We start from the raw sequence: 26,602 nt of genomic DNA, 5'->3' as shown, positions 1-26,602 counted from the left end.
GTTAGACAGTTTGAAAGAAGAAAGGAGAAAGAGAGAGAGAGAGAGAGAGAGAGAGAGAGAGAGAGAGAGAGAGAGAGAGAATGGAGTTATAAGCCAAAGCATTTTAAATACATTTGTGGAAACCTTAAGTGGACAGAATGCAGTGGAGAAATCTCAGCCACAGGCCTCAGGTCATTTATGCTTTTATCATTTATGCTTAATTTCATTGTTTATCTCTCCACTTCTGTCTGTTCTGGGTGAGATGTGCAGGTAATCTCCCGGGCTCCGAACATAAACTGCGAGAATGTTTGGCCAGTTATTATCTGTCCCACTAAAAAGGCAGCTCGGCCAATTCAGACCATTGGGTACCGAACCCTGCAGCACCAGGCGGAGCTCTCACAAACACGCATGCGCATCTCGAGACGCGCGACTGCGCAGGCGCCGGACACCTAGCCTTAAGGAGACGCGCCAATCCTACTTGGAACATGGCTCTCAGGCCTCAGAGGACTTTCAGGCGGCGCCAGGTCGAGTCCAGCGATAGCGATAGCGACGGCGCGAAGGAGCAAAGTGCGGAGGAGCCGGCGTCTGCCGGCGGCCGAACAGAGGGAGCGGAGCGGCCGCGCGGGGCCCGCAGCGCCCGAGGCCGAGGTCGGGTCTGGGCGAGTTCCCGCCGCAGCCCGGGAGCTGCTCCCCGCGGGGACGGCGGAGCAGGTGACCGAGGGGTGGAAAGGGCTCCGTTGCTCAGGTCCAGCGGCCTCTATGGTCGTCTGCACCCGCATTGCGCAATGCCGGGGTTGCCGGAAGCCTCCCGTAGATCTTGGTGGCACTTCGCAGTTTGCATCCTCAGGTGACCCGCACCGACTAGAGCATACAGCCATTGGTGTGCACACATTGAACCCAAATCCTCAGAGAGGTCTTGAACGACTCCACGTGCTGTTAGCTGTTAAATGTGGATGAAAGTCGTGTGAGCCTTAGGGAACTTGTCCAACAGTTTTCTAAGAACACCAGATAGTGACTAAAAGAATAAGGACAGGGTTTGGAACGTTGTCATTTTTAAAATCAGTCATCTGCAGCAGCAACAACAAAAAGTAGATTAAAGATAATGTAAAACGAGGTGCTGTGACTGAGATTGGTGACACTAAGGACGGTTCCATTCATGTGATCAAATACCATGTCATTTGAGGGCTGGAGAGGCCAGTCAGCAGTTAAGAGCACTGGTAACTCTTAGAGGACCCGAGTTCAGTGTCTAGCACCAACTTGGTGGTTCAACCGTCTGTAACTCCAGGACATTGGAACTCCTCCCCTAACCCTGTCAGGCACCAGACACACACACAGTGTAGGAAGATCACTATGTTGTACAATAGATACACTAAATTTATTCTTGTAAAATTTTGTAACCTTTGCCAACATACATATTCCCACATTGGCTCATATTAACCACTATTCTACTCTATGTCTGTGATTTCCTTCAAATTGTTTGGATTCTACATATTAATGAGAGCTTAGCATATCTGTCTTTCTGTGCCCAGCGTCTAGCACTTAAAATAATGACTTCAAGGCTTGGGATCTTAGTGATTTCTTAGTCACTGTCAGGGGCCCGGTTCATCTAAAGTTTGATTGATCTTTTTTGTATTTGTAACAAAGTATGCCAGTCATCTGTTTACCTTGAGTTAAGTAAGTACCTTCTCTTCCCTCCTAGATCAGTGGTTCTCAAATTTCTTTTGCCTTTGAACTCTCTTAAAAATAGAGGTCCCAAATAGCCCAGGTTTCCATAGATTATTTTTCTTTTGTTACCACTATCCTTAAAATAGTGGTACTCGGCTCAAAGTTTTAAAAAATTAATAATTTGTATTGCTTCATCAACAAACGTGAATGAAAATGGCTTTTTCCCCCTTTCTTGGTGTGTGCTGATGTCACTGCCTTTGTGCTGAGGCGAGCGCTTTTACCCACCACACTTGTTCCTTACTACAATGTCAACCCAGAGAAAAGAACAAGTAACGTGTGTCTGTTACAGTCAAAGTGGTTTTGAATGCACACACCTCCTCACGAGACCCTGGGGGCTGTCAAGGATAACAGGAGACCTTGCTTTGAGAATTGCTGCCTTGGTTGGAGGCAGAGGTTGTCCCTCACAGCAGTAGCTAAGACGTGAGCGATGGCTTTGTTTTTTTCCATATTTTATTATGTGTTTTAGAGATGTATTTTTATTATTGTGTATGTGTGTGTCCATGTGTGAGTACAGTGACCACAAAGACCAGATGTGTCAGATCCCCAGGAGCTGGAGTTTCAGGAGTTTCAGGTAGCTGTGAATTGCCTGACACAGGTGCTGGGAACCAGACTTCTGCAAGGACAGTATGTGTTCTTGACCTCTGATTCGCCTCTCAGACTCTCCTTTAAATGTTTATTTGCACCAATCTTTTTGAGCTTCATGTAGTCTGGAATTAAGAGGAAATCTTATGAATATGTTTATTTTGGTTATTGATTCAAATATTTTGACTCTTTCTTGCTTCCATCGGTATCCTCTTAGAATGCAGAACAGCTGAGCTCTCAACGGATGAAGAGGAAGGAACACATACCTTGACAGAAAGTAAGGGTGATCAGAGTCTGTCCTCTGATAGCTCTTGCTCTCTGGAAGAAAAAGACGTTTCACCCATAGGTTGGTAATTTTTATAATTTTATATAACTAACTTAACTAGCTTCCATCCTTTTTTGCCACAAGGTCTCACTTTGTACCCCAGGCTGGTCTGGATTTCATTCTGTAGCCTCAACTGGCCTCAGACTCACCATCTGCCTCCTGAGCCTGAGATGGACGACATGGCCAGCTCTCACATCAGCACATTATACACCAGTAATTTCTATTGATAAAGCAGTAAAAAGTATGCAACAAATAGTTATGTCATTATTTATTACATGATATAACTGAGATCAGACAGCTTAGAAGTAGCCCAGACAAGGCTCAAATCAGGGAGTCTGCTCCACAGTGTGTTCTGAGCTCCTGTGCTTGCTGGGTAGTTCCCCCTCCTACCTAGAAGCTGCTAAGAATTTATCCCGAGATTGTTGCTGATGTCACATGTAGCATGTCTAAAACCTGAAGGAGGACAATATAACATGTAGGAAACTCATAATGACTCGAAGTGGCTTTTTTAAAGAAAGATTGCTTAGTTCAGTTGTTAGCTAAGTGCATAACCACCTCTGGACCAAATCTAGCCCAATGCTCATTAAAACCCTTTCAGATATTAGTTACTTAAGTCTGCTTTGGCATTACGCTGGCAAAGTGGAGAAGTTGTCCTGGGCCTTACCCTATGGTCCATGAAATCAGAAATGTTCCTCCAGCCTTTTAAATGTAGTCAGGTGTTCATAACGTGTTTCCTTCTGTAGAGACTCTTTTTATTTTTCAGGCTAGTGACATGCAAGAGCCCTTTGAGAAAAGTAGTTCAGTCCCCAGCACCCATGTCGGCCTGCTCATAACCACTCATAAAACTCCAGCTCCAGGGAGTCTGGTGCTTCCGGCCTTCTCAGGCACCAGCCCTCACATGCACAAATGCACATTCATAATTAAAAATAGTAAATTAAATCTTTTTTAAAATTGAGCTTCGTAATAAGCAAATATAGTCTGGGGTGAATTCTGGGTGCGGCACTGTCCAGTAGAATTTTTGTTATGGTAGAAAAATGTCTGTATCTTCACCATGAGTACAGTAGCCACTGGCCCCAAGAAGCTGTTGAGCTGAGTCTTTAACTACGTTGATATGGTCCGATATGACTAGTGGCTGCTGTACTCAGCACTGCTTCTGAGGATGGAGTGTGAGGGACTGGTTCTGAAGCGCAGGTTGCACTGCTCTCCTGAGGAGAAGCCAGTCTGGAACAATGTGTGGCATAATTTCTAATAATCACAGAGAGTAGAGTTGGCATGTGGGTGGTAAATTCCCTTCAGAGCACAGGACAGTTCCACGGTAAAGAATTGTCATTCCTCCAAATACACCATCTAGATAGCAGATGTGCTATTTAAAGAAGATGGCAGGGCACATGGCTGTCACTCAAGCACAAAGCCGTGTGTGTATGAAGAATGTATTTGTTATATGTTTGGCTGTGAGAATTAACCAGTGATAGGCTGTCTGCCTTGAGATGTTTCCCCATGGCAGAGGTTCTTCTTACAAAAGAGATCACAGTTGGTCTCAGCTTATTAGATGATTGCTTGTCTGGTAAGGTGATACATATGCTAATGTCATTTATCAGAAAAAGCATGGGGGTGTCTGTATCCGCTCAGCCCATGTCTGTCTGACATCTGCTGTGTGGGAACTGTAGAGACGTGAGGGGACAGGATGGGAAACATAGTCTTCCCTTCCCTGAACTTTCACATGTAACTTGGGAGAGGATTACTTCCTGTGACACCAAGCATCTCCCCCATGAGCCCCATGCTTGTGACTTAGTGTCTGAACCCACCAAGTCCTGCATGTGAGTCAGTTCCACCTCATGTGTTGTTTTCCAGTCCACTTGTGTATTGGCGACTAATGCCGCCTCATAACCCCACTGCCACATACAGTCCCCTTAGAGGCTCTGCCCACAAACCCTGCTCAGCTACAATACCACACTGAGAAGGTGTTTCTAGCGTGTCCCTAGGGTTTCAGTTTTTAAGTCTTGGATCCTGTGATGGGTTTGGAACTTTAATTTACTTTAGACAAGAATAACTGCACTTATTATCAGAGACATGTTGGCTTCTCTTCCCTTACTCCACAATAGAATCATGACTCCAGATTAGGGAAGGTTCGGAGCTCTGCCTGGTCCCTACGTAAACTTCATCAGCAACATTTTTCTTTTCCAGTATTCACTTAGGAAAAGAATTCAGCAAATGATTTGATTGATGCTTTGTTCATTCTGTTTTATCGTCGTTTCTGAGATGTGGTCTTGTGTAGTACTGACCAGCCTGAGAATCATTATGATGCCCAGACTGGCCTTGAACTCCCAGCAGTCTTCTTTCCTCAGCTATTTAATGCTAGGATTGCAGGCATGTGGCCCATTGCCACACATATTTTATCATGATCTGTTAAATCCTGTAAGAGAATATAGACCATCCTTTTTCCCACCGATAATAATCTTTAAATACTGGTCCAGCTGGATGTGGTGACACCTGTATGTAATTCCAGAAAATCACAAGTTCTAGGCCAACTTGATCTACATGAGACCCTGCCTCAAAAGAGAAACAAATAATTGGGCTAGTGAGATGGTTTCTTGAGGGCAAAGTGCTTGGCAGCACTAAGCCTAAGGACCTGAGTTTGATCCCTGGGACCCAGTGGTAGAAGGAAAGAACTGATTCCTACAAGCTGTCCTGATATCTACATTTGTACCACAGTGCTTGCTTTGCCCCTGCTTTTAGTTGAATAAACAAACAAGTGTAACTAGACTTTTTGAAAGAACAAACTAAGTAAATACTGTCTACTTAGAAGGAAATGAATTTTTTTAAAAGACTTAATTTTTATTCATGTGTATGTATGGGTACATGTGGCAGGTGCCCACAGAGTCCAGAAGAGAGTGTCAGATACTATGGACTAGAGTTACATACAGGTGGTGGTTAGCTGCCCACGTGAGTGCTGGGAACCAAGCTGGTTCTTGGGGGAAATTGTCAACCTCTCTTAACTGCCAAGCCAGCTCTTCTCCTCCTTGCATGCATGCATATATATATATATATATATATATATATATATATATATATGATAATAATATGAAAAATATATATTTATTCATTCTCCCCACTTCTCTCTCTCCCTCTTCTTTCCCCTCTGTCTCTCTCCTCTCTGTGTGTGCACGAGTATGCATAAATATATATGTGTAGATCAGAAGACATCTTACTTTCCCCCATGGGGTCCCAGGCGTCAAACTGAAGTCACCAAGCTTGGCAGCAAGTGCCTTTTCCTACTATGCCATTTCTCTGGCCCCATGATTGATTTTCTTGTTGTCGGTGAATGTTTTTGGTTTCTAACAATTGTCATGTATTGTTTCATGAGTGACCACACGTTTTATTTTCTTTAGGACTGAGGTCACTGAGTCTTGTATAAAGACCGAGACTTCTAAAATCTCTTACTTTTTCTCCTGTGTTTTAAACATTAGAGCCTTTGCACATCTCATGTTTTCTATTTGCCTAGTCATATCTTGTATTTATTTCTCAAAATGGGGCTCAGAATTTCGGTATAGCTGAGCTGGTAGACTGAATGCCTAGCAGGCTCAGGATAGAGAAGTAGCTGAGCTGTAGACTGAATGCCTAGCAGGTGTGAGACCCTGGCTCTGGATTCTCAGCAGCACACAAACTAGTCATGTGGTCCATGCCTGTGAGCCCAGCATTTGGAAATGGCAAGAAAGGAGGAGGATCAGAAGTTCCAAGTCATTCGTGCCTGCATAGCTGCTGCCTGGAATTCATGGCACCTAGCATCTCTAATGTTTCAGATGCTTGGAAGGGTAGGGATCTCTCTTGCCATCTTATTTACACTGATATCTTCTAAAAACATTTTTTATAAAATATAAAGTTAATTCCATTCATGAAGAAACCTCAGTTACTAAATTATAAGAATTCATGTCAGTGAATATATACTATACAAATAAAAACAAACAAATAAAGCTGTATTAGAGTTTAGTATTTAGAGGGAGGAGAGATGCAGCTGATGCCCTCTTCTGGCTTCTATTGGCACCAGGTGTACACATGTACATTGACATACATGTAGGCAAAACATCTATATATATATATATATATATATATACACACATATACATATATATATATATAATAAATCTTTGTATAAATATATATATAAAGTAACTCTTTAAAAGCAAAATAAAAATGTCTAAAAATAAAAGTTGTAGTTTCATTTACCTGGTGAAAAATATTATTTTCTTTACATTTAACTTCTCTCATTCCTTTCATGTGAGTCACACTACAAATCGAGATCTGACGTAGGTGTGTGCTGTTGCTCTGATGGGTGCGTGCTGTCATCATCTGTCTCTCACTTCTCTGTGTGGAAGAGCCGTAATGAGGAGGTGCTCTGGTGTGGCCTCTACATCAGGCTGCTGAGTTTACCCTTCTTACTACAGTCTCACTGACTGCTCAGCTCTCATGTTCCTGTCCTGACACAGCGTTCTGAAGTTAGAGCAAAAGGCAATTCGGAATGGTGTCAGCCTATTTCCCGATAGTACTAGGTTAGGTTCATTTCCCTAATGTGCTTTTTATATCTGTTCTATTAATTTTCTTCCTTGGCCAGACTTTGAGCCGTCCATCTCCCCAGTCACGCAAGTCTACGTAAATGGTGATGTTTAGGAGCACGGTGCCTTGTGTGGCCTTGGATACGAGCAGCGTGCCCTCCCTCTGCAGCAGTGTGGTGTTCACTGTCCTCTTCATTTGTTTCAGTTAAGATCCCCGATGCAGCTTTTATTCAGGCAGCCCGCAGAAAACGGGAGTTGGCCAGGACCCCAGGGGACTATATTTCATTGGATGTAAACCACTCCTGCACCACTTCTGACTGTAAGAGAAGCAATGAAGAGGACCCAGAGAGCGATCCTGATGACCACGAAAAGAGAATACTGTTTACCCCAAAGCCTCAAACACTCCGACAAAGAATGGCTGAAGAAACATGTACGTGTTTAACTGATTTACCGGTATCTAAAGAGCATGTCGTTTTTACTATAGTAGTGGACTTGCTCTTTGCTCATTCATCACCCTGCTATCTGTTATGTCTCAAAACCTGATATCGGAGCTGCATGCAGCTCAGCTGGCAGAGCCTTGCCTAGCGTGATGGCTCATTCCTGTTATCCGAGCACACAGTGAGAGCACGCGCGCGTGTGTGAGCACACACACACACACACACAGTAGCACCAAGCTGAATCCCCAATGCACATGTTTGGAAAGAGTGTTGGTATTGATTGTTGTTATTAATTTGGTCCACAGTGTCTTGGCTTTTAGATACGATTCTATCTTACCTATTACCTCAGCGTATGTGTTGTGGTGTTTACCAATGCTGAATCCTGCCCCTGATTTTTGACAGGTAAAAGAATTGTACAGACTTTTTTCTTTTTTTGAAATGTTAGAAATTATCATGGCCACCTTTTAATTTTTTTTTTTTTTGTTAACGTGAAAGGTTCTATAGAAATTTTAGGTATCATATGCTAAGATCTTCACTACTATAATGAAACTTTCATCTTGACAGGAATGCTTTAGTTGCAAAGGACTGTTCAGATTTCTCTCTCTCTCTTTTTTATAAGATTTATTTATTTTTATATGAGTACACTGTAGCTGTCTTCAGACACACCAGAAGAAGGCATCAGATCTCATTACAGATGGTTGTGAGCCACCATGTGGTTGCTGGGAATTGAACTCAGGACCTTTGGAAAAGCAGTCAGTGCTCTTAACCGCTGAGCCCTCTCTCCAGCCCCAGATCTCTCATTTGTAACATTTATACTTCATAGTTTTCTGCAAAGTAAATCTGGTTCCTTGTACCCAGAAGTTTTTGCCTGTGTTTGAGACATCATCTCATGTATTTAGGTTAGTCTCAGACTTACCATGTAGCTAAAGATGACCTTGAATTTCTGATCCTCTAATTCCCTACTTCCCAAGTACCAGGAGTATATAGGTGTGTGCTTGAGACTTACCCAGTCCTGGGAATTGAATTTAGGGCTTCATGCATGCTACTCAAGCACTCTGCCAACTGTGCTACATCCTAGGCTTCAGAAACCATTTTTAAATGTTCATTGCTCAGGTATGAATTAAGTATATTTTTCCTTTAAAAAAAATCACATGTATTTATTTTTATTTTTAATTGCACTTTTACTTATTTTGTGTGTGAGCTCACACATTATCTGTAAATGTGAGTGTTTGAGTAGACATGTTTAGTCAATGTGCACATGTGGAGGTCCAGAGGACTAATTGCAGTAGTGGATTTTCTTCCATCATGAGTTATGAGTCCTAGGGTTGGAACTCAGGTCAGTAAGCCTGGTGCCAGATGCCTTTAACCATTGAGCTACCTTGCTAGCCCTGTTTACCTATTTTGTGTTGTGTGTGTGTGTGTGTATGTGTGTGTATGGACACACACATCCCACAATGTAAGCATGGAGGTCAGAGGACAACTTTTGGGAGTTGGATTTCTCCTCCTACCATGTGGGTCCTTCACGGTTGAACTCAGGTTGCCAGGCTCGGTGGCAAATTTCTTGCTGAGCCATCTCGGGTCCTCTTTAATCATTAAAAAAAAAAGCAAATCTTTTATTCTCCCCAGCCTCTTCCATATGGGAAGCGGGCGGCTGAAAGGCAGTGCTGGCTCTGGAGTCCAGTGTGTCCACTTGAGTTCTCACTGCAAAACAGTGCTCTGACCGGTTACTTAGTTCCGAGTTTGGTCTCATTTTTAAAACGAAGGTAATAGTGGCTCTCCCTCCCTGGATTATTATGAAGAGGATACAGCAATGTGAAATGCTACTAAGCCTGCGTAAAATAATTCCCCAGATCTGAGCACTGCCATCAGACTGGGAAAATACTGGGTTAATATGTTAACTTCTGGTTTTAATAGCAATCAGAAGTGAGGAATCCAGTGAAGAGAGTTGGGAAGATGAAAACCAAGACATCTGGGAGCAGCAGCAGATGAGGAAAGCAGTCAGGATCCCGGCGGTAAGCATTCTAGCTGTGAGCATCCTGAGGGCACTGGGACAAATTACCCCAGGCCCAGTGACTTCAGTTTTACTCTGAAGTTTTTGTTAGTGTGGTGGCGACACCCATGCCACAGTGCATGTGTGGAGGTCAGAGGACAACTTTGTAGAGTTGCTTTTGTCTTCTCAGTGACATAAATTCTGCAGATCAGACTCAGATCTCCAGGCACACATGTGCATATATGTGCCTATACATACATGTAAATACAGAATAATTTCCCTCTTAAGTGACCACACTGCTTAATAATAAGAAGTGTGCTTCTATTGATGCTGCATGACTTCTCCAACATGGGACTCAGGTTGCACACTGAAGTCTAGTTTCTTTATTGGTCTTCATGTAGTATCTTTTCCCATAACATCTTATCTGCCTAAAAGCCAGCTCCACAAATATGCATTCATCATAGGTTGCAGTTGTAGAGACTGGGGAGACAGCTCAGTGGTTAAGGGTACTTGCTGTTCTTCTTGAGGACCTGGGTTAAAGTCCCAGCACCCACATGGTGGTTTACAAATACCTTAAGCTTAGTCCTAGGGATGCAATGCCCTCTTCTGGCCTTTGTGGGCACCACATGCTCTTGGTGTGCAGACATACAGGTAAAACAACGTTATACATTAAATAAATAAAAAGGTTAAAAGCAAAGGCTGCAGCTGTGAATTACTCAGAACTTAAAGTCCAGCAGATATTGGAGATGGCTGGTTTTTCCTGGGCAATACATGAGGCTTTGCTACGTGCTTTTGAGTGTACTATAACATCTTCATGCACGTTGAGCATGAACTCAGATTCCCTTGCATGACCTATCTTCCTTTCTGTCAGTGTGGCACAAACAGAGCCACCTTGGAAGACGGAATGTCAGCGGGGAACTGCACTCATCAAATTGGACTCTTGACAAGTCTGTAGTCATTTTCTTGATTGCTGATTGATATGAGAGAGAGAGCCCCTCCCTGTGGACAGTGCCACCACTGGGCAGGTGGTCCTGGGTTACATAGGGAAGCAGGTTGAGTAAGCCATAGTGAACAAGCAAAAAAACAACACTTCTTCCATGGTCTCTGCTCTTGTTTAGAGGTTCGAGCCTTGAGTTTCCTTGTTTCCTTGATGATGGACTGTTGTTTGCCTTTGGTCAGTGTTTTACCGCAGCTGAGAAGCAGATGAGGGCACCCTGTTTCTACCTGGTACAAATCATTCCAGTGGCTGCCTAACGCTCTTGAGAGTTGGCAAATCATAATTCACGTGACCATCCGTCCTCTTGATGAATAGTTTAGGTACTGTTATTTTCCTGCTTGCAAATAAGACTGAATATTCAGATATTTTCCTCCTCCTTTTCTTCACATGTCAATTTAGGACTGTTCCCTAGGAATAATTGCTAAGATAGCATCCCTAACCGAGGGAAGCAAACCTTTCTTAGGTCTTTGTTGCGTAAATTCTACAGCTCTTCAAAGGAAACACCTCTCTGTTTCGTGATGGCTGTTCGGAAATGTCTCGCTACAGTCTTGCCATCTTGCAGTGCAGGTTTAATGGATGAAACCGAAACCTCTTACTTATTCCATTTGCATCATTACCCAGTGTGTGATGACCTGTTGGAGGTCTGTCACTGTCTGATTCCTGTGGCTGCTCTAAAAGCTCACCACTGATTTGGTAGTAGTTTACTCTAACAAAACAAACAAACAAAACAGCCCAGAATCAAAATATGAGCTGATCTGCACTTCTTCCAGAATCTCTAGAAGAGAATTCACGCCTTGACTCTTGCGGGTTCTGTTGGTATTCTTCAGCATGTGCTTGTATTTCTCACTGCATCACTCTGCCTCTCATGAGGACCCAAGCTACTATGGGCCCTTTGTGCATAATCAGATCCAGTCCTACTACCCAAAGCCTTCTCAGATGTATCTGCTGCCATGTAAGACAACCCTGACGTAAATGGAAGTGTTAAGGGGTTTCCACTAGCATATAGCAGCCAGTTACAGGGATGTGCAGTCTGCTTGAGTAACAGATGAGGAAAATCCCTGCAGTGAGCTTCTGTGCCACAAGTCTCAGTGTAGCCCCAATGACATAGGAACACGTTAGGCAGTCAGTGTTGTAAGAAAGTGGGCACGTGGGGAGAGGAGGAGAAAAGTCCTCCCAGAAGTGATCCGCCAGTGCACTATTAAAAGATATCCATGACTTAGGGAGTGGGAACCTGAAGGAATGTCAGGACTGTGTTGGGATTTGCGGTTAGATTGGACCTGGAAGAGGCTTGGAGACAACTGAGGTGAGCCACAATGCCTGATGGGAAATAGAAGCAGTGGCCGAGTCTCTGGTCCGTGTCTTCATGTTACTTGTCTGAAACAGTGGACTTTGAGAAGCTGCTTTGCACTGCAGGTGTGGTAGTGGAGACTGATGGGAAGGGCTGTAGGATGTTCTTTTAGGAGTGTGTTCTCTGCAGGTTCCCAGCCCTAGACAGCCATGGAGTTACTCATTCACAGTTCCTCAAGAACTCTGTGCCTTTCCACAGTGCATCAGAATATCAGCAAAAGCAGCCTTGAACCTTCAGGAACTAACTGTCATGGAAATCGGAAGTTTATAACTCATCATGCCCATATGAATTTAATAGTCTCAAGGCTAGTGCTGTAGCTCAGCGGTAGTGCCACCTTCCTGGCATACATGAGGCCATAGGTTCGGTCCTCAGTACTGCCAAGCTGGGGGTGGAGTGGGTGGAAGTTGCAGTTTTGGGTTTTGTTTGATTTTGGTTTTGGTTTCTGTTTCTCTGGGACAGGGTCTCTGTGTGCAGCCCTGGCTGCCCTGGGACTCGTCTATAGATGAGACAGGCATCACACACACAGAGACCGTCCTGCCTCTGCTGTCTGAGTGCTGGAAGATAAGGCACTTGCCACAATGCCTGGCTGGAAAAATAGGCATGAATATATTCTAAAACTGTTGGGAGATTTTTAAAAATGTTTTATTGTGGTTGTGATATTGCAAAGCATTGGGACTTTACTAAGTTTTCTTTGTATGGTAAATGAAGTGTTTTTTAAAAATAATTTTTCACATTTTTTAGGGACAAAATACAGACCTTTCCCACAGCAGTAAGTCTCAAACCCTGAAGAAGTTTGATACTTCCATTTCATTTCCACCGGTAAATTTGGAAATTATAAAGAAACAGTTAAATAATAGGTGAGTAATGCTTATTTTGTAATTTATATTTATCTGAGTGATTAATAGTAAAAAAAAAATTATGTTCTTTAAGTTATTAAACATTTAGGAAAAAATAAATCTATTATTTTATCATACAAACAGCAGATTTTCATTTTCTTTTTCTTGTTGGTCTAAATGACAAATACTCTTTACATGATTAAAACTAGTAATTCCATTTTTTTTAAATATGACTATAGGCATTTTTCTACACTGCTGGATTTTTGTCTTTAAAGACATGGTCTTAGTTTGTGCCCCAGCTGGTCTTGAATTCCTGTCCTCTGAGTTCCTAAGTTATAGGAACCTCTGCTTCACCCATGTCTCATCAGGATTACCTTCTACAGTATTACCTAGACAGATTTCACGTTTGTTCCTATAGTTAGTTCATTGTAATTATTTCTTTGCTCTAAGTCTCATCTCTGTGTCGCTATAGTAGTGAACATGGTGCTTTGTTGTTGCTTCTGGTTTTTGAGGTAGGGTCTTTTTCTATATAACTCTGTAGCTGTGGCTGGCTTTGAATTCATGCTCCTCCTACCTTGGCCTTCCTACTATCACAGGCATGTATGTGACTGTACTATTGGCTTTTTGTGTGTATGCATGTGGGTTTTGTTTGGTTTTTCTGTTTTAGAGTTTTATTTGTTTCTTTTGTTTTCGAGACAGGGTTTCTCTGTGTAGCCTTGGCAATCTTAGAACTCACTCTGCAGACCAGTAAGGCTTCAAACTCAAATCCGCCTGCCTCTGCTTCCCAAATGCTGGCATTAAAGGTGTGCGCCCCCGCACCCAGCTTTTTGTTTGTGTGTTTGGCTTTTGTTTTAATACATTAATAGGAGAAATTCACCATGACCAAGAGTTTACTTATATGATTGGTATGGTGTCTTCTGAAAGCACAATCCTTTTTTTAATATTTGGGCATTGATAAGTACTCAAGGAAACAGTAATTACCTAGTGGCCGCCCATTTTCTATAATTAAGGCCTGTCCTGTCAGGAACTGTTTTAAGTATTTTATTATATAATGTACAGAGCATCTATTGCCTGCCGGTCCCTGTGTTTATCAAAGAGTAGGTGTGATGGTCAGGGTTTGATAGCCTATATGACAGTTTATTACCAGGAGTGCATTCAGTTATGCTGCCTTTTAAAGAACATCTTCATTTTTTTTCCCAAGGTGTATGTGCGCACATGCATAGCACATGTATGGAGTCAGAGTACAACTTTGTGGAGTTGGTTTTCTCCTTCCATCTCTCTGTGGGGTCTGGAGATTGAACCAATGGCATCAGGCTTGTGCACTATCCCTGAGCCATCTCACTAGCTCAAGATGTGTTTTGTGTACATTTGAGAATAGGTTCAAATTTTTCTATATCATAAGTCCGCTTTAAAGTAATTCAAGTCCTTAATCATACTACAGAATGTGTCACCGTAGTTGTTTCATTAAATGGAGATATTGTTATAGAAAATTCACTTTATATTTTGAGATAAATATTTGAAATCTTCAGGTGTACCAGCACTTAGTGTCTGTATTCTGTGGGGTTGGCTGACTCCAGCCCACGCTGTGTTTGTAAATGAAGTTTTATTGGAACACAGTTTAGTGCTTCCTGTTGGTGATGTAGCACAGAGATGAGTAGCTCCAAGAGCAATTATGTAGCTCTAAAAGCTCAGGCTGTTTACTTTCTGACCTGCTACAGAATAAGGCTTAGACCTCCTGAGTGAGTGTTCTCAAATAGCGATGCTGAGTGGAATTACCTCAACAGATCCAACATTGTTCCTGAAGTACATTCATTATCATTTACTGGTGTTTTAATTGGCTTTCCTTAAAAACAAAACAGAATTAAAGCTGTCACATCTAGAATTGTTTATGAAGCAGAACCCATGTGGTGTTTCCTGAAGGACGGTGTCTGAGAGAACTGCCTTTAGAGTGAGAATTACAACGACAGTGGGTCATGTAGCGTAACGTTGGAGATCATCTGGTCTAAGTAACTGCTACTTTTAGCTTTATCCTATTTTCAGCTTGGATCTTTGGTTTTTGTTTTTTACTAAGCAAGTATAAAATGGTACCAAAAAGGATGTTGGCTTTCCGAAGGAAACAGTTTGCCACCAGTTTTTTATATTTTCTTCTGTGCCCTGTGCATGCCTGCCTTTTCACTGCTCTAGCTAATAACGCCCACGCTTGGAAGCTCCTGGTGCCGAGACAAGGCCTCTCACTGGCCCGGGACTTTCCAAGCAGGTTGCTGGGATTACAGGTGTGCCTCCATGCCAACCTTCCTGGGTGGCATCGGAGTTCTCACTCAGGTCCTCCTGCTTGCAAGGCTGGCACTTTCCTGACTGAGCCTTCTTCCCAGCTTAGCTTGCACTTTTATCTCCATAAAGTAAGGGAAGGTTTTTAGACATGTAGTGTGTCTCCACTAAACTTAGAAACAAGATATACTGCTTAAAGGCTAAATAATTTCTTTTCAGGACCAGGTTAGCAGGATTAGTTGAATTAAGTTTTTAGTTCAGATTAAAGTCCATATACTTTTAATTTATTTCATTGTTTATTGATTTGTTAATCCTAAGGCATCCATAGAGTTCAAATGCTAATAGGATATAGATTCTGATTCTGTGAAAGAAATATGTTTCATGTGTTTCTGTTGGCTTGTGTCTGTGATAGGTAACATAGTTTTAAAAGATAAACAGTCATTGAATTGATGTGTGTGCTATTCTTCAGAGCTGGATCAAGTCTGCTGTCTTCACTTTAGCAGAGCCGTGTAGGGCTCATGCAACAGGAAAGGCAATGGTTCCCACTGGGAAATAATCACTCAAGGTCACAAACCAGATAAGTTATAGCGAACGTGCTTAGATGGTGCTAATGTCAGGTCGTTCCGTTTTCCAAGCACGACAACAGATCTGTATGTGCTCCTTTCTTTCATATGAAACCTTGGGTATTCCTGGAACTCCCTTCATTTACAAGCTCTGGTCAATCTTAGCCTAAAGCCAAGTCATCCTCTTGATGCTTAGTGAATTCAAGGTCAACCTTAGCCTAAAAGCCAAGTCATCCTCTTGATGCTTAGTGAATTCAAGGCCGGGTTGGGGTAAAGAGACCCAGTTTCAAGAAAAACAAAATAAAATAAATAAACCCTAGGGCCACCTTCTGTTGCTGAGTCTCTTTAGGTGGTTTGTTTGTTTGTTTGTTTGTTTGTTTGTTTGTTTTGCTTTGTTATCTTTTCCTCCTGAGAACAGTAATTGTGGTCTCTCTAGCTTCACAAGTCTAATAAATCAAGGTTTCTACAGTAATCACTATCTCTGTGTTTGAAATCATCTTTATTAGAGTACTGCTTAAAAGGAAAAGAATGAAAAATGAAGCTTTTATTTTTTTAAATTTTATTTAGATTAACATTACTACAGGAGTCTCATCGCTCACACCAGAGAGAATATGAAAAATATGAACAAGACATCAAGAGTTCAAAGACGGCTATCCAGAATCTCGAGAGTGCATCAGACCATGCTCAAAACTACAGATTCTACAGGGGCATGAAAAGTTATGTGGAAAATATAATTGATTGTCTAAATGAAAAGGTGTGTATAAAATATGCATGAATAGAGACTCCCCCGCCCCCTTTAGTCAGTTAGTAAAGAAGAGACAGGCTCAGTGGGTAAGGTGTTGTGTAATTATGAGTTCCTGAGTTTTGATTCCAAGAAGCAAGTAAAAGAGGCAGTAGTGATGTGGGTTTTCAACAGGTTCTTACTGTGCAACCCAGGGTGACTCCTAACTCCCCTGCCTCAGCCTCTGCCTCCTGGGATTATAGTTATGTGCTACCGCACACACTTACCATGGCATTGCTCATTCTCCTGCTGCTAGACATGGGCCAGCGTAGTCTCCAGAGTGAAGGGTGGCTTATTACTTTGCTAGATTAGTAAAAATGGATTTTGTAAAATACTGATTTTGATGACAGAAAAAAATCTTTGTATGATTTAGCTGCATGTAATTTTGCCTGTGAAGAAGGCCACAGTCTGAAGCTTAGGCTGTCTTAGAGCTTGCAGTGTAGCCGAGGTTGGCCTTATACTTGTGGATTCTCATGTCTCAGCCTCCTGGGTGCTGGGATTTCTGCGGTGTGAGTCACAATGCCCTGTGTAGATCTTTTTCTTCTAAATTCTCTGGAGTCCTTTGCTCTTTCACACCTCGGTTCATAGTGGCAATTTTTTTTCTCTTAGTTTTTAGTGAATTTAAACAAATCTTTAAGGTTTAAAACATTTTTTATTTAATTGTATGAGTGTTTTTGCTAGCATGTACATTTGTGCAGCACATGCATTCAGTTTCTGGAGTCCAGAAAAGAACATCAGATCCCCTGGAACTGGAGTTACAGATGTTTGTAAGCTGCCATATGGATGCTGGGAACTGAAATGTGATCCCCTGGAAGAGCAGCCGGTGCTCTTAACCACTGAGCCATCTCTTTTCCAGTCCCTGGCTTAGAGTGTTTAATGCTTATTCAGTATGATCTAAAATTTACACTTTTATTTGTGATGGTTTTTTAATAGTTGTATGTTTAAAATGTTTACATCATCAGATTTTTAAATCTTTCATTTACTTTGTGTTCTGCGCACACTCAGTGCTGACTTGGGATCCTCTGTGTTCTGTGCACACTCAGTGCTGACTTGAGATCCTCTGTTCTGTACATGCTCAGTGCTGACTTGGGATCCTCTGTGTTCTGCGCACACTCAGTGCTGACTTGGGATCCTCTGTGTTCTGTGCACACTCAGTGCTGACTTGAGATCCTCTGTTCTGTGCATGCTCAGTGCTGACTTGGGATCCTCTGTGTTCTGTGCACACTCAGTGCTGACTTGAGATCCTCTGTGTTCTGTGCACTCTCAGTGCTGACTTGAGATCCTCTGTGTTCTGTGCACACTCAGTGCTGACTTGGGATCCTCTGTTCTGTGCATGCTCAGTGCTGACTTGGGATCCTCTGTGTTCTGTGCATGCTCAGTGCTGACTTGGGATCCTCTGTGTTCTGTGCACGCTCAGTGCTGACTTGGGATCCTCTGTGTTCTGTGCACTCTCAGTGCTGACTTGGGATCCTCTGTTCTGTGCATGCTCAGTGCTGACTTGGGATCCTCTGTGTTCTGCGCACACTCAGTGCTGACTTGAGATCCTCTGTTCTGTACATGCTCAGTGCTGACTTGGGATCCTCTGTGTTCTGTGCATGCTCAGTGCTGACTTGGGATCCTCTGTGTTCTGTGCACTCTCAGTGCTGACTTGGGATCCTCTGTGTTCTGTGCACTCTCAGTGCTGACTTGGGATCCTCTGTGTTCTGTGCACTCTCAGTGCTGACTTGGGATCCTCTGTGTTCTGTGCACGCTCAGTGCTGACTTGGGATCCTCTGTTCTGTGCACGCTCAGTGGTGACTTGGGATCCTCTGTGTTCTGTGCACGCTCAGTGCTGACTTGGGATCCTCTGTGTTCTGTGCACGCTCAGTGCTGACTTGGGATCCTCTATTACCTTTTGCAAGGTACTTTATTTAAGCCCCGGTACTTTAAAAGAAAACGATCGTTAAAGTAGTTAAATTCTCCTATATCTATTCTATCCATAAAATATTGCTTTGTCATCATGTTGTCAGTTGGTACTGTGGTGTTTTTTACAGTGTAGATTTTTCTTCATTCATCCTTGAATTACACTTCTGAAATGCTACTGGCTCACATGGACTGCTGTAGCTATATTCCTGGAAGCAGCAGGCATGAAGTAACTGCTCCTGAGAAGGAGGATTCCAGTTTCATCCAGTCACACATTCGGGAGCATAGCCCTCTTCTCTGTCCCTAGTGACTCTCTTCCATTTTATCAAGTTTATTCTGGTGCCAGGACTCAAACCTGGGGCCTTAGACATGCTCAGAAGGCATTGTGCACTCAGCTATAGCTCAGCCCCGTTCTTCAGATTTTCAGATTTTGTCCGCTTCCTCTAGTATCCTTGCTATCTGTCGGCATTTCCCCCTCAGCATTCTCTGACAAGGATCCTTCCTTTTATCCATCTCATAAGCACATTCTCCTCACCCCATATCATTTGATTTCATAATTTGTGACTTGCACTAATATTGGAACTATTTATTCAAGAATTGAATGTATACATGTGATTACAAATACATGTGATTACAAATAATACCTTTTATACTTTTTATAATTTGTGTTTCAGATTGTCAGCATTGTGGAACTAGAATCATCCATGTACACGTTGCTTTTAAAACGGTCAGAAGCACTTTTGAAACGCAGGCAAGATGAATTAAAATTCGAATCATCATATTTGCAACAGTTATCACGTTAGTGTTTTTTTATATTCCATTATTTGTTAAGCTAAATTTTCATGGAGAATAAAAATATTTTTAGTTCTATATTTAAAAAGAAAAAAAAAGCTATTTACTTGAGGGGAGGTTGTTATTGCTGTGAAGAAACCCCGTGACCAACAGCGGGTCAGGGAGGAAAGGGTTGATTTCCTTACACTTCCGTGTCAGAGTTCATCCTCAAACGCAGTGCGTGCGGGAGCTCAGGCACAGAAGGAACTGGGAGGTAGAGCGGATGCTGAGGCCACGCGGGTGCTGCTTGCTAGCTTGCTTTCCGTGACGTGCTCAGCCTGCTTTCTAATAGAACCATGGACAGACCCAGGGATGGCCCCACCCACAATGGGCTGGGTGCTCCCCGTGAATCACGATTTAAGAAAATGCCCTACAGGCTTGCATACAGACAGACCTTCTGGAGACATTTTCTCAGTTGAGGCTCTCTCTTCTCTGGTGACTCTAGCTTGTTTCAGTTCGACACAGAGCTAGCCAGTACAAAAGCTTTTTCTATATTTCACATTAATCCTTCACCCCGCACCTGGCATTTGAAGGAGGAGTTTCAGTATACCTTGTTTAAGATTAAAAATAAATATGAGACTCTCCAGTCACTTAAGCATTTGAGACAATTTTTAAGTGTATTTTCCTAGGTACGTGTGTGTGCCTGAGTATATGTAAGTGCATTTTACGAGTGCAGGAGTGTTCAGACGTCCAAACCGTGTAAGTTCCCCTGGGACTCGAAATCTCTAGACTCTGAGCAGCTGCCGTGTAGGTACTTGGGACTGAACCCTGGTCTTCTGGGAAGACAACTACTGCTCCTAACTGCCGAGCCGTCGCCCAGACTCCTCCACACAGAGTATTTATATGCCATTCAGTGAACAGAGAGTGGTTGGAAATGACTCCCCAGCAGTCGAGCTCTGTAGTTGAAGGGCTGCGCAGACTGGTGAGCCTCAGCAGAGTTGGTAAGGAGTGACCTCTCTGCTTCCTCACGCCACACTACTGCTGCTGCACTAGTGTCTTAGCTTGGGTGCTTAGGGAATGAGATCCCATGAGGCTGACAAGGAAGAGTGAAGTGGCTGTCAAGCTCCCGCCCACATTTGGTCAGTTGTAAACAGTGGAGTGTGCTAAATAAAACGGGCCATGGTATAAATAAGATGTACGCAGTATAACTATCTCTAGTATATGACTATGGGGGAAATTGGGGTAAACTGCTAGAAAAGACACCTGCTATGGCAAATGGCATACACCAGGACGGTCCATGTGCTTAGGCCAACAGCCGTGATGACTGTGAACACTGAGAGTTAATGGACATTACATTGTATGGCATAACAAAATGTACATTTTGAGCACATTACTTGTTCTTATACACACACACACACACACACACACACACACACTTCATGAAGTTACCTGTAGCTTTAGTGATTCACTGTTTTGAGACTGTAGTACAAAGCTAATTTTGTGAATTAACAGGCAAAGATGAGACATCGGCAAATGGAAGCTTGGCTGTGGATGAAAAGGATCAACGGATGTTAGAAGAGATTGAAGCTCGAAGGTATCTGTATAAAGTGCAGACTTAACACACTGAGCACGGACTTGCTACTCTTTCAGCAGAATTAGCTATGTGACAATCACCCAGCCCGGCATCCCAGTTTTCTTTTCTTTTTTTTTTTTTAAACAATTTATTTATTTACTATACATAAGTGCACTGTAGCTGTTTTTCAGACACACCCAAAGAGGGTATCAGATCTCATGTATCAGATCTCATCACAGATGGTTGTGAGCCACCATGTGGTTGCTGGGATTTGAACTCAGGACCTTCAGAAGATCAGTCAGTGCTCTTAACCACTGAGCCATCTCTCCAGCCCGGCATCCCAGTTTTCAAGAATGATGTAAGACCAAAGCTGAGTTAGTTCAGCTGGCCTCCAGCTCAGAAACAAACTGGAGCTTAGGTGGAATGGGTGAGGTGGCCTTTGTTAGAGAATTGCGTTGAACTAGAAATCACTTGTAACAAGTGTGCTCTCCGTAGGAAATCTTTACATTCAGGGAATGAATGGTCTAAGGTGAACATTAGAACCAAAGCGGCTAAGGAAGCAGTGTCCGAGAATAGTTACATGATGTGTCCAAAATACTAACATTGTTGACTTACTTTACTTTATTGCACAACACAGGATGCAGAGAAGACAGGCCAGGGAGCTCTCGGGCAGCCGTGACCATCAGGAAGGGATGTCTAGTGATGATGAGCTGCCTCCTGCAGAGATGACTAACTTCCACAAGTGCCAAGGTCAATTGCCAAGATTCTAACCTATTTTGAGATGTTGAAATAGTGAGGAAGGCTTTGTTGTGGCTGCCTTTAAATCCATATTACTAAGACAGGGAAATACAAGAAAGATGTAAACATTTTCTGCATAAGATTTGCTGCCCAGTCCACCTATCAGGGGCATCTACACCTCTAATAAACCTTACAAAAAGAAAAAAAAAAAAAGGAAAACCTTGAAAAACAAAACATACTTGCTAGTTAGTGAAAGTACAGAGACCTAAGAGGCTTCAGACCTCCATGCTAACTAGAGAGTTCACTGAGATGCACAGTTGGGAAGTTGGCAATGTCTGGTTTGAGGGTTTAATTTAATCAGCTTTGTGATGCTTTGACTTTGAGTTCATTATAATAAAGTGCTTTTTAAAGTAGTTCCCTGACTTAGTTGTGCAAGTTACAGACGATGCCATCTAAGGAAAGCAACGCAGCCCCAGAGCCCACTGTAGCCCAGCAGGCAGCAGCAATGGCGCCCTGGGAGCAGAGCTCACAGCACTGCCTGTCCCGAGGCAGCAAGAAGTATATGGCATTTCGGCATATATACAGGAACTCAATACACAGTAGGATTTATTACTGTTGATATTATCACTTTTGGTATTAAAGTGACTTTTTAAATAAAATGAATATATGAAATAACAAAAGTTTCCAGCCCAGTTGGTTAGGTAGCAACTTGTGACTGTTGGTAAGGAAACAGGCTTAAAATGCATAACATAAAGAGACTTACTTTGTTTGCAGGTGACATTTTACAGGATTGTAAGAAAGTTTTTGAAGATGTGCATGATGATTTTTGTAACGTCCAGAATATTTTATTGAAATTTCAGCAGTGGCGAGAAAAGTTTCCTGACTCCTACTATGAAGCCTTCGTTGGTTTCTGCTTACCAAAGCTTTTAAGTCCCCTGATACGAGTTCAGTTGCTTGACTGGAATCCTCTTAAGGTATCAGTGTTTCACATGTGACTGTCCTGGTCATGTCAACTGCTTTTGTGCCCTTGCTGTCAGGTTAGGTCTAAACTATCACAACCTTAGCCTGGCAGGATGGCTCAGCATATAAAGGTGCTAGCTGCCAAGGGTTATGGCCTGACTTTGGACTCTGAAACCCACGTGATACAATCCTTTGGCCGTTACACATGCCATGCCCTTCCACCCCCGAGCCCCGCCCCCTCCACAAGAATGAACATCATTAAAAAGCAAAAACAAAACCATTTACACTTAAAGTTGTAGATAAAATTTAGAGCCTTGGAACAAGTGTCCAGAAATGTATACTCTAAACTGTATTACTTGGGATGATTACATGATGGGGGCGGGGGGGGGGGGGGGGGGGGGGGGAGACAGACACAGGGACAGACAGAGAAAAGTTGGAGTAAAACCTAGGGCCTTCTGTATGCTAAACAGTCATCAAACCAGTGAGCTACATCCCCAGCCATCTTGCTCGATTCTTAAGGCATAGCAGGACCAAACATCAGTAATTCAAACACATTTTTAATATTCTTATAATGTGTGAAAATTTCCCCAGAACTTTGTAGTATTACGTTTGGTTAAATTTGACTTAAAAAAAAAAAACCTGTTCTGAGGATTGTGAAGTTGGCGATGACAAACTGGAAAGAGTTGGGTAGCAGAACACTGCGGAGGAGGAGGGCTGTGAGAGAGGCCTTAGGGACACGCAGGAATCTGTGGGGAACACACTTTCTTGAAAGTGGGGAAATGCCAGTTCAGGGTGAGTACCCTGGCCTTCAGACCTAGATTCAGAGCTGAGAACTTACTTATGGAAGTAATAGGAAATGTAATATAGGGAAGGTAACGTGGTGTTGTTTTTGTTTTGTTTTGTTTTGTTTTGTTTGTTGAGACAGGGTTTCTCTGTATGCCCTGGCTGTCCTGGAACTCACTCTGTAATCACTACCGCCTGGTAGTAATGTGGAGTTTTTAAAATGTTTCATTACATATATACTGTGTGGCTGTGTGTACACATGCATGGCACGCATGTAGAGGCCAGAGGACAGCATATGCGAGTTGGTTCTCTTCATTATAGGAGTCTCAAGGATCCATCGTAGGTCATCAGACCTAGCAGCAAGTGCCTTTACGCTCCGAGTCATCTCAGGGACTTGAAAGTAACGTTTTAGGAAGCCACTAGACATAGCTGGATCCTGCATGCTGTGAATGAAGCTCTCTAAGGAAAGCTCTGAGCGTGAGCTTACAGAGTAAATGATGGAGAGAGAGCGTCAGCGTCTCCTCCTTGGTCTTAGTCATGTGACTGCAGGCTTCCTAGGCCCACACCACCTTCCAGAGGAGAGCAAGGTCATCTCTTTGGAACTATTAGGGAATGCATGAGCAGCACCTGGAGTTAGCCTTCCTGGATCATTCCTCTAGAAGTAGTAACAGCCATTTGCTGTTTACTGATTGGCTAAGAAGCTAAACCACATGCACATTACACATTCATTCTTAAGTAAAAGGACTGAAGTCAACTTTGCTTGAGGCAGATGAATGAATTTTACCAGTGAATTCCAAGTGCCTAACTCAAACACGTTATTTCACTCTTGTCAGAGTGCTGCCATTGCTGGTCTCTGAATGTCCTGGCACATAGTGGACCTTTGTCACATTTTTGTTGTATGATGAATGCATGAAACACAGTTCTTAGTTATTCTGCCTCGCGATGCTGGGATGCCGTGCTTCCTGCCTTACCTTGGTGGCCCAGTGGAGTAAACATAAACACTAAAACGTGATTATTCTCTTTGAGCCTTAGGGAAAGTCTAGGGATTTTGGAAAAAGTTAACTTACAAAAACACACATTTAAGAATGTATAACTTTTCTCATCTCATCTTATAGATGGACTCCATAGGTCTAGACAAGATGCCCTGGTTCACAGCCATAACAGAGTTTATGGAGAGCAGCATGGAAGATACAGGAAAGGAAGATGGTTCTGATAAAAAAATCTTGTCTGCTGTCATCAACAAAACAGTTGTTCCTCGCCTTACAGGTAATCTTAATTCTCTTATAATCACAAATATACTTTTAGAAGCTTGGAGATACAAGGAAATACTGTATTAGAGAGCAATAAATTTCAAATTGACCTGCTTGGAACATGCTTGTTTGTGCAATTGTTGGCTGTCCACAATAGTAGTGGTAGTATTTGAATATTTTTACCATATTCCAGAGAAATGAGTTTTGAACTTGACTAAACTTTGAAGATGATTATTCATTCTGATGATTTTCTTTTTACCTCTCATTCTTGAGCCGTCCATCCCATGGCTATTGAGCGTCGGTTCTCTGTGTTCTGAAGACAGCACTCCCAGGGTGTGCTGAAGGAGCCATTGTTGGGCAGGGGAGCAGGAGAACACTGAGAGTGGTTCTGGGGTTTTGACTCAGTTGCCTTTTCCTGACTTGGGAATCTGAAGGAGGTAGTTTAGAGTGGAAGTGGCGAGTGGCGCTCTGGTGGCTGTGCCGGTCACTGAGTGGGGTGGTAGATGGTAGATGGTAGATGGTTGTTGAGTGTACCAGTCAGAGGAGTTCAGGCAGGAGGCAGCTGCGTGTGGGTGGTACTGAATGCCACAAAGTGATGTGAAATATTAAGGAACTGAATGCAAGAAGGAATGAGAAAGAAATTATCTCAGTCCTAAGGGCCTTTTAGCATTTAAAAGCCACAGAAGTGACAAGTACCAGCCAAGACCAGAGAGGATACCAGGAGGACAGTCAAAAGAAATTATGTCCCAAAGTCAAAAAAATATTTCCAGGGAGAAAGGGGCCTAGTTGTGGTTGTTGACAGCAGTCACACAGGATTAGAATCACCCCTTGGAGCTTACTCTACAAATGTCCTGTGGGACTTGAGAGGTGCACCTGCCACTCTAGAAAGTGCAGAGAGAGGCCTAACTGAGAGGATTCCAGGAACAAACAAGAAGAAGATTAGGAGGTAGACATCTAGGCAGTACTTTGAGGAATTTTGTTTTAAAAGGAAAGGAAACAGTGGTCAGTACTGGAGAAAGTACTAGGGGGTTGGGGCTGGAAGATAGTGCAGTGTTTAAAACTCTTGCCCTCAATAGTGAGGACCAGCGCCTGGATCCCCAGGACCCACATAAAAACATGGTAGGCATGGTGGCTGGCATGTAATGCCAAGTGTTTGTAGCATGGAGACAGGATCCCAATAGCAAGATGGCATGCCAGACTCGCAGCCATTGGCCTCAAGCTTCTCTCTCTCTCTCTCTCTCTCACACACACACACACACACACACACACACACACACACACGTCAACATGCATACATAGCATGAGGACAGGGAGAAGAAGGAAGGAGAGAGATCCTTCAACTGCAAGAAAGAACCAGGAAAATCAACCAGCGAGCAAGCAGGCCAGGGAAGTAATTGCTTACTTGAATTTTGGGAATTTGGTTAGTATACCTTCCTTTAAAGCTACATTTTAACTGCATATTACAGGAAGAGTTACTGAGAAGGTGAATCTAGTGAGGGTTGTAGGTTAACCTGACAGGTGTAGCAAAACCCAAGGAAGAATAATTGAGGGTATATGCAGAGGAAATGGTAAAGATAGAACTTGGAGCATATGCAAATAGTGTCATGATTAGCTATGGATTTAACCTTACGATGGCGTGGGATAGGATGTGCTAAAGACTTTGGTAACTTGTACATGATCTAGTAACTTGTGTAACCACTGAACGTGTTTCAGATTTTGTAGAGATCATTTGGGATCCCCTGTCAACCTCACAGACAAGAAGTTTAACAGTGCACTGCAGAGTGGCTTTTGAACAGTTCGCTTCTGAAAATGAAGTTAGTAAAAACAAACAGGTAATGATATCTGCAGACTTGGGGTTTAGCTCAATGACAGAGTGCTTGCCTAGCATGCAAGAGACCCGAGTTCAATTTCCAATACCACAAAAGTAAATAATGTATGCATGCTCAGATTCTATTGTGTGGAGATATTACCTAGAAAGTCAGAATTCAAAGAATTTAAAAGATGGGGTAAAATAAAATTTGCGTTTTGTTCTTGATGTTCTAAAAATTGATATAGGTCTCTTGAGATAAATAGTACTTATGGTTAAGTGGAAAAAGAAATAAAACCCTGCCCTTCAGGAAAACTGAGATGGGACTAAACCACCGAGATCTGCCTGCCTTGTGCTGGGATTACTGGCATGTGCCACCATGTTCGGACTCCCCTTAGACACAGCTAGTACTACAATGGGTCACCACTGTTGGGTTT

At 42.8% G+C, this 26,602-nt stretch overlaps 1 protein-coding gene across 1 annotated transcript in view; it reads left to right on the top strand.

Moving 5' to 3' along the window:
- Positions 1–434: 434 nt before the first annotated feature.
- The window catches only part of Gcfc2 (GC-rich sequence DNA-binding factor 2), a 37,043-nt gene continuing 10,875 nt past the window's right edge, over positions 435–26,602 (top strand). Inside the window, exons 1-12 of the mRNA XM_021164992.3 lie at positions 435–690; positions 2,504–2,632; positions 7,367–7,591; positions 9,513–9,610; positions 12,675–12,790; positions 16,168–16,354; positions 18,958–19,081; positions 20,567–20,648; positions 21,265–21,377; positions 22,140–22,339; positions 24,224–24,374; positions 26,072–26,190. Coding sequence (XP_021020651.1) covers positions 465–690; positions 2,504–2,632; positions 7,367–7,591; positions 9,513–9,610; positions 12,675–12,790; positions 16,168–16,354; positions 18,958–19,081; positions 20,567–20,648; positions 21,265–21,377; positions 22,140–22,339; positions 24,224–24,374; positions 26,072–26,190 — 1,770 coding nt within the window. The 5' untranslated portion in view covers positions 435–464. The remainder of the gene's footprint in view (positions 691–2,503; positions 2,633–7,366; positions 7,592–9,512; positions 9,611–12,674; positions 12,791–16,167; positions 16,355–18,957; positions 19,082–20,566; positions 20,649–21,264; positions 21,378–22,139; positions 22,340–24,223; positions 24,375–26,071; positions 26,191–26,602) is intronic.

This window comes from Mus caroli, unplaced genomic scaffold (assembly GCF_978045245.1).
Source record: "Mus caroli unplaced genomic scaffold, Mus_caroli_1 scaffold_7, whole genome shotgun sequence".
NCBI lineage: Eukaryota > Metazoa > Chordata > Mammalia > Rodentia > Muridae > Mus > Mus caroli.
Note: the sequence above shows the minus strand (reverse complement) of the source record. Positions and strands in the feature narration are given on the sequence as shown.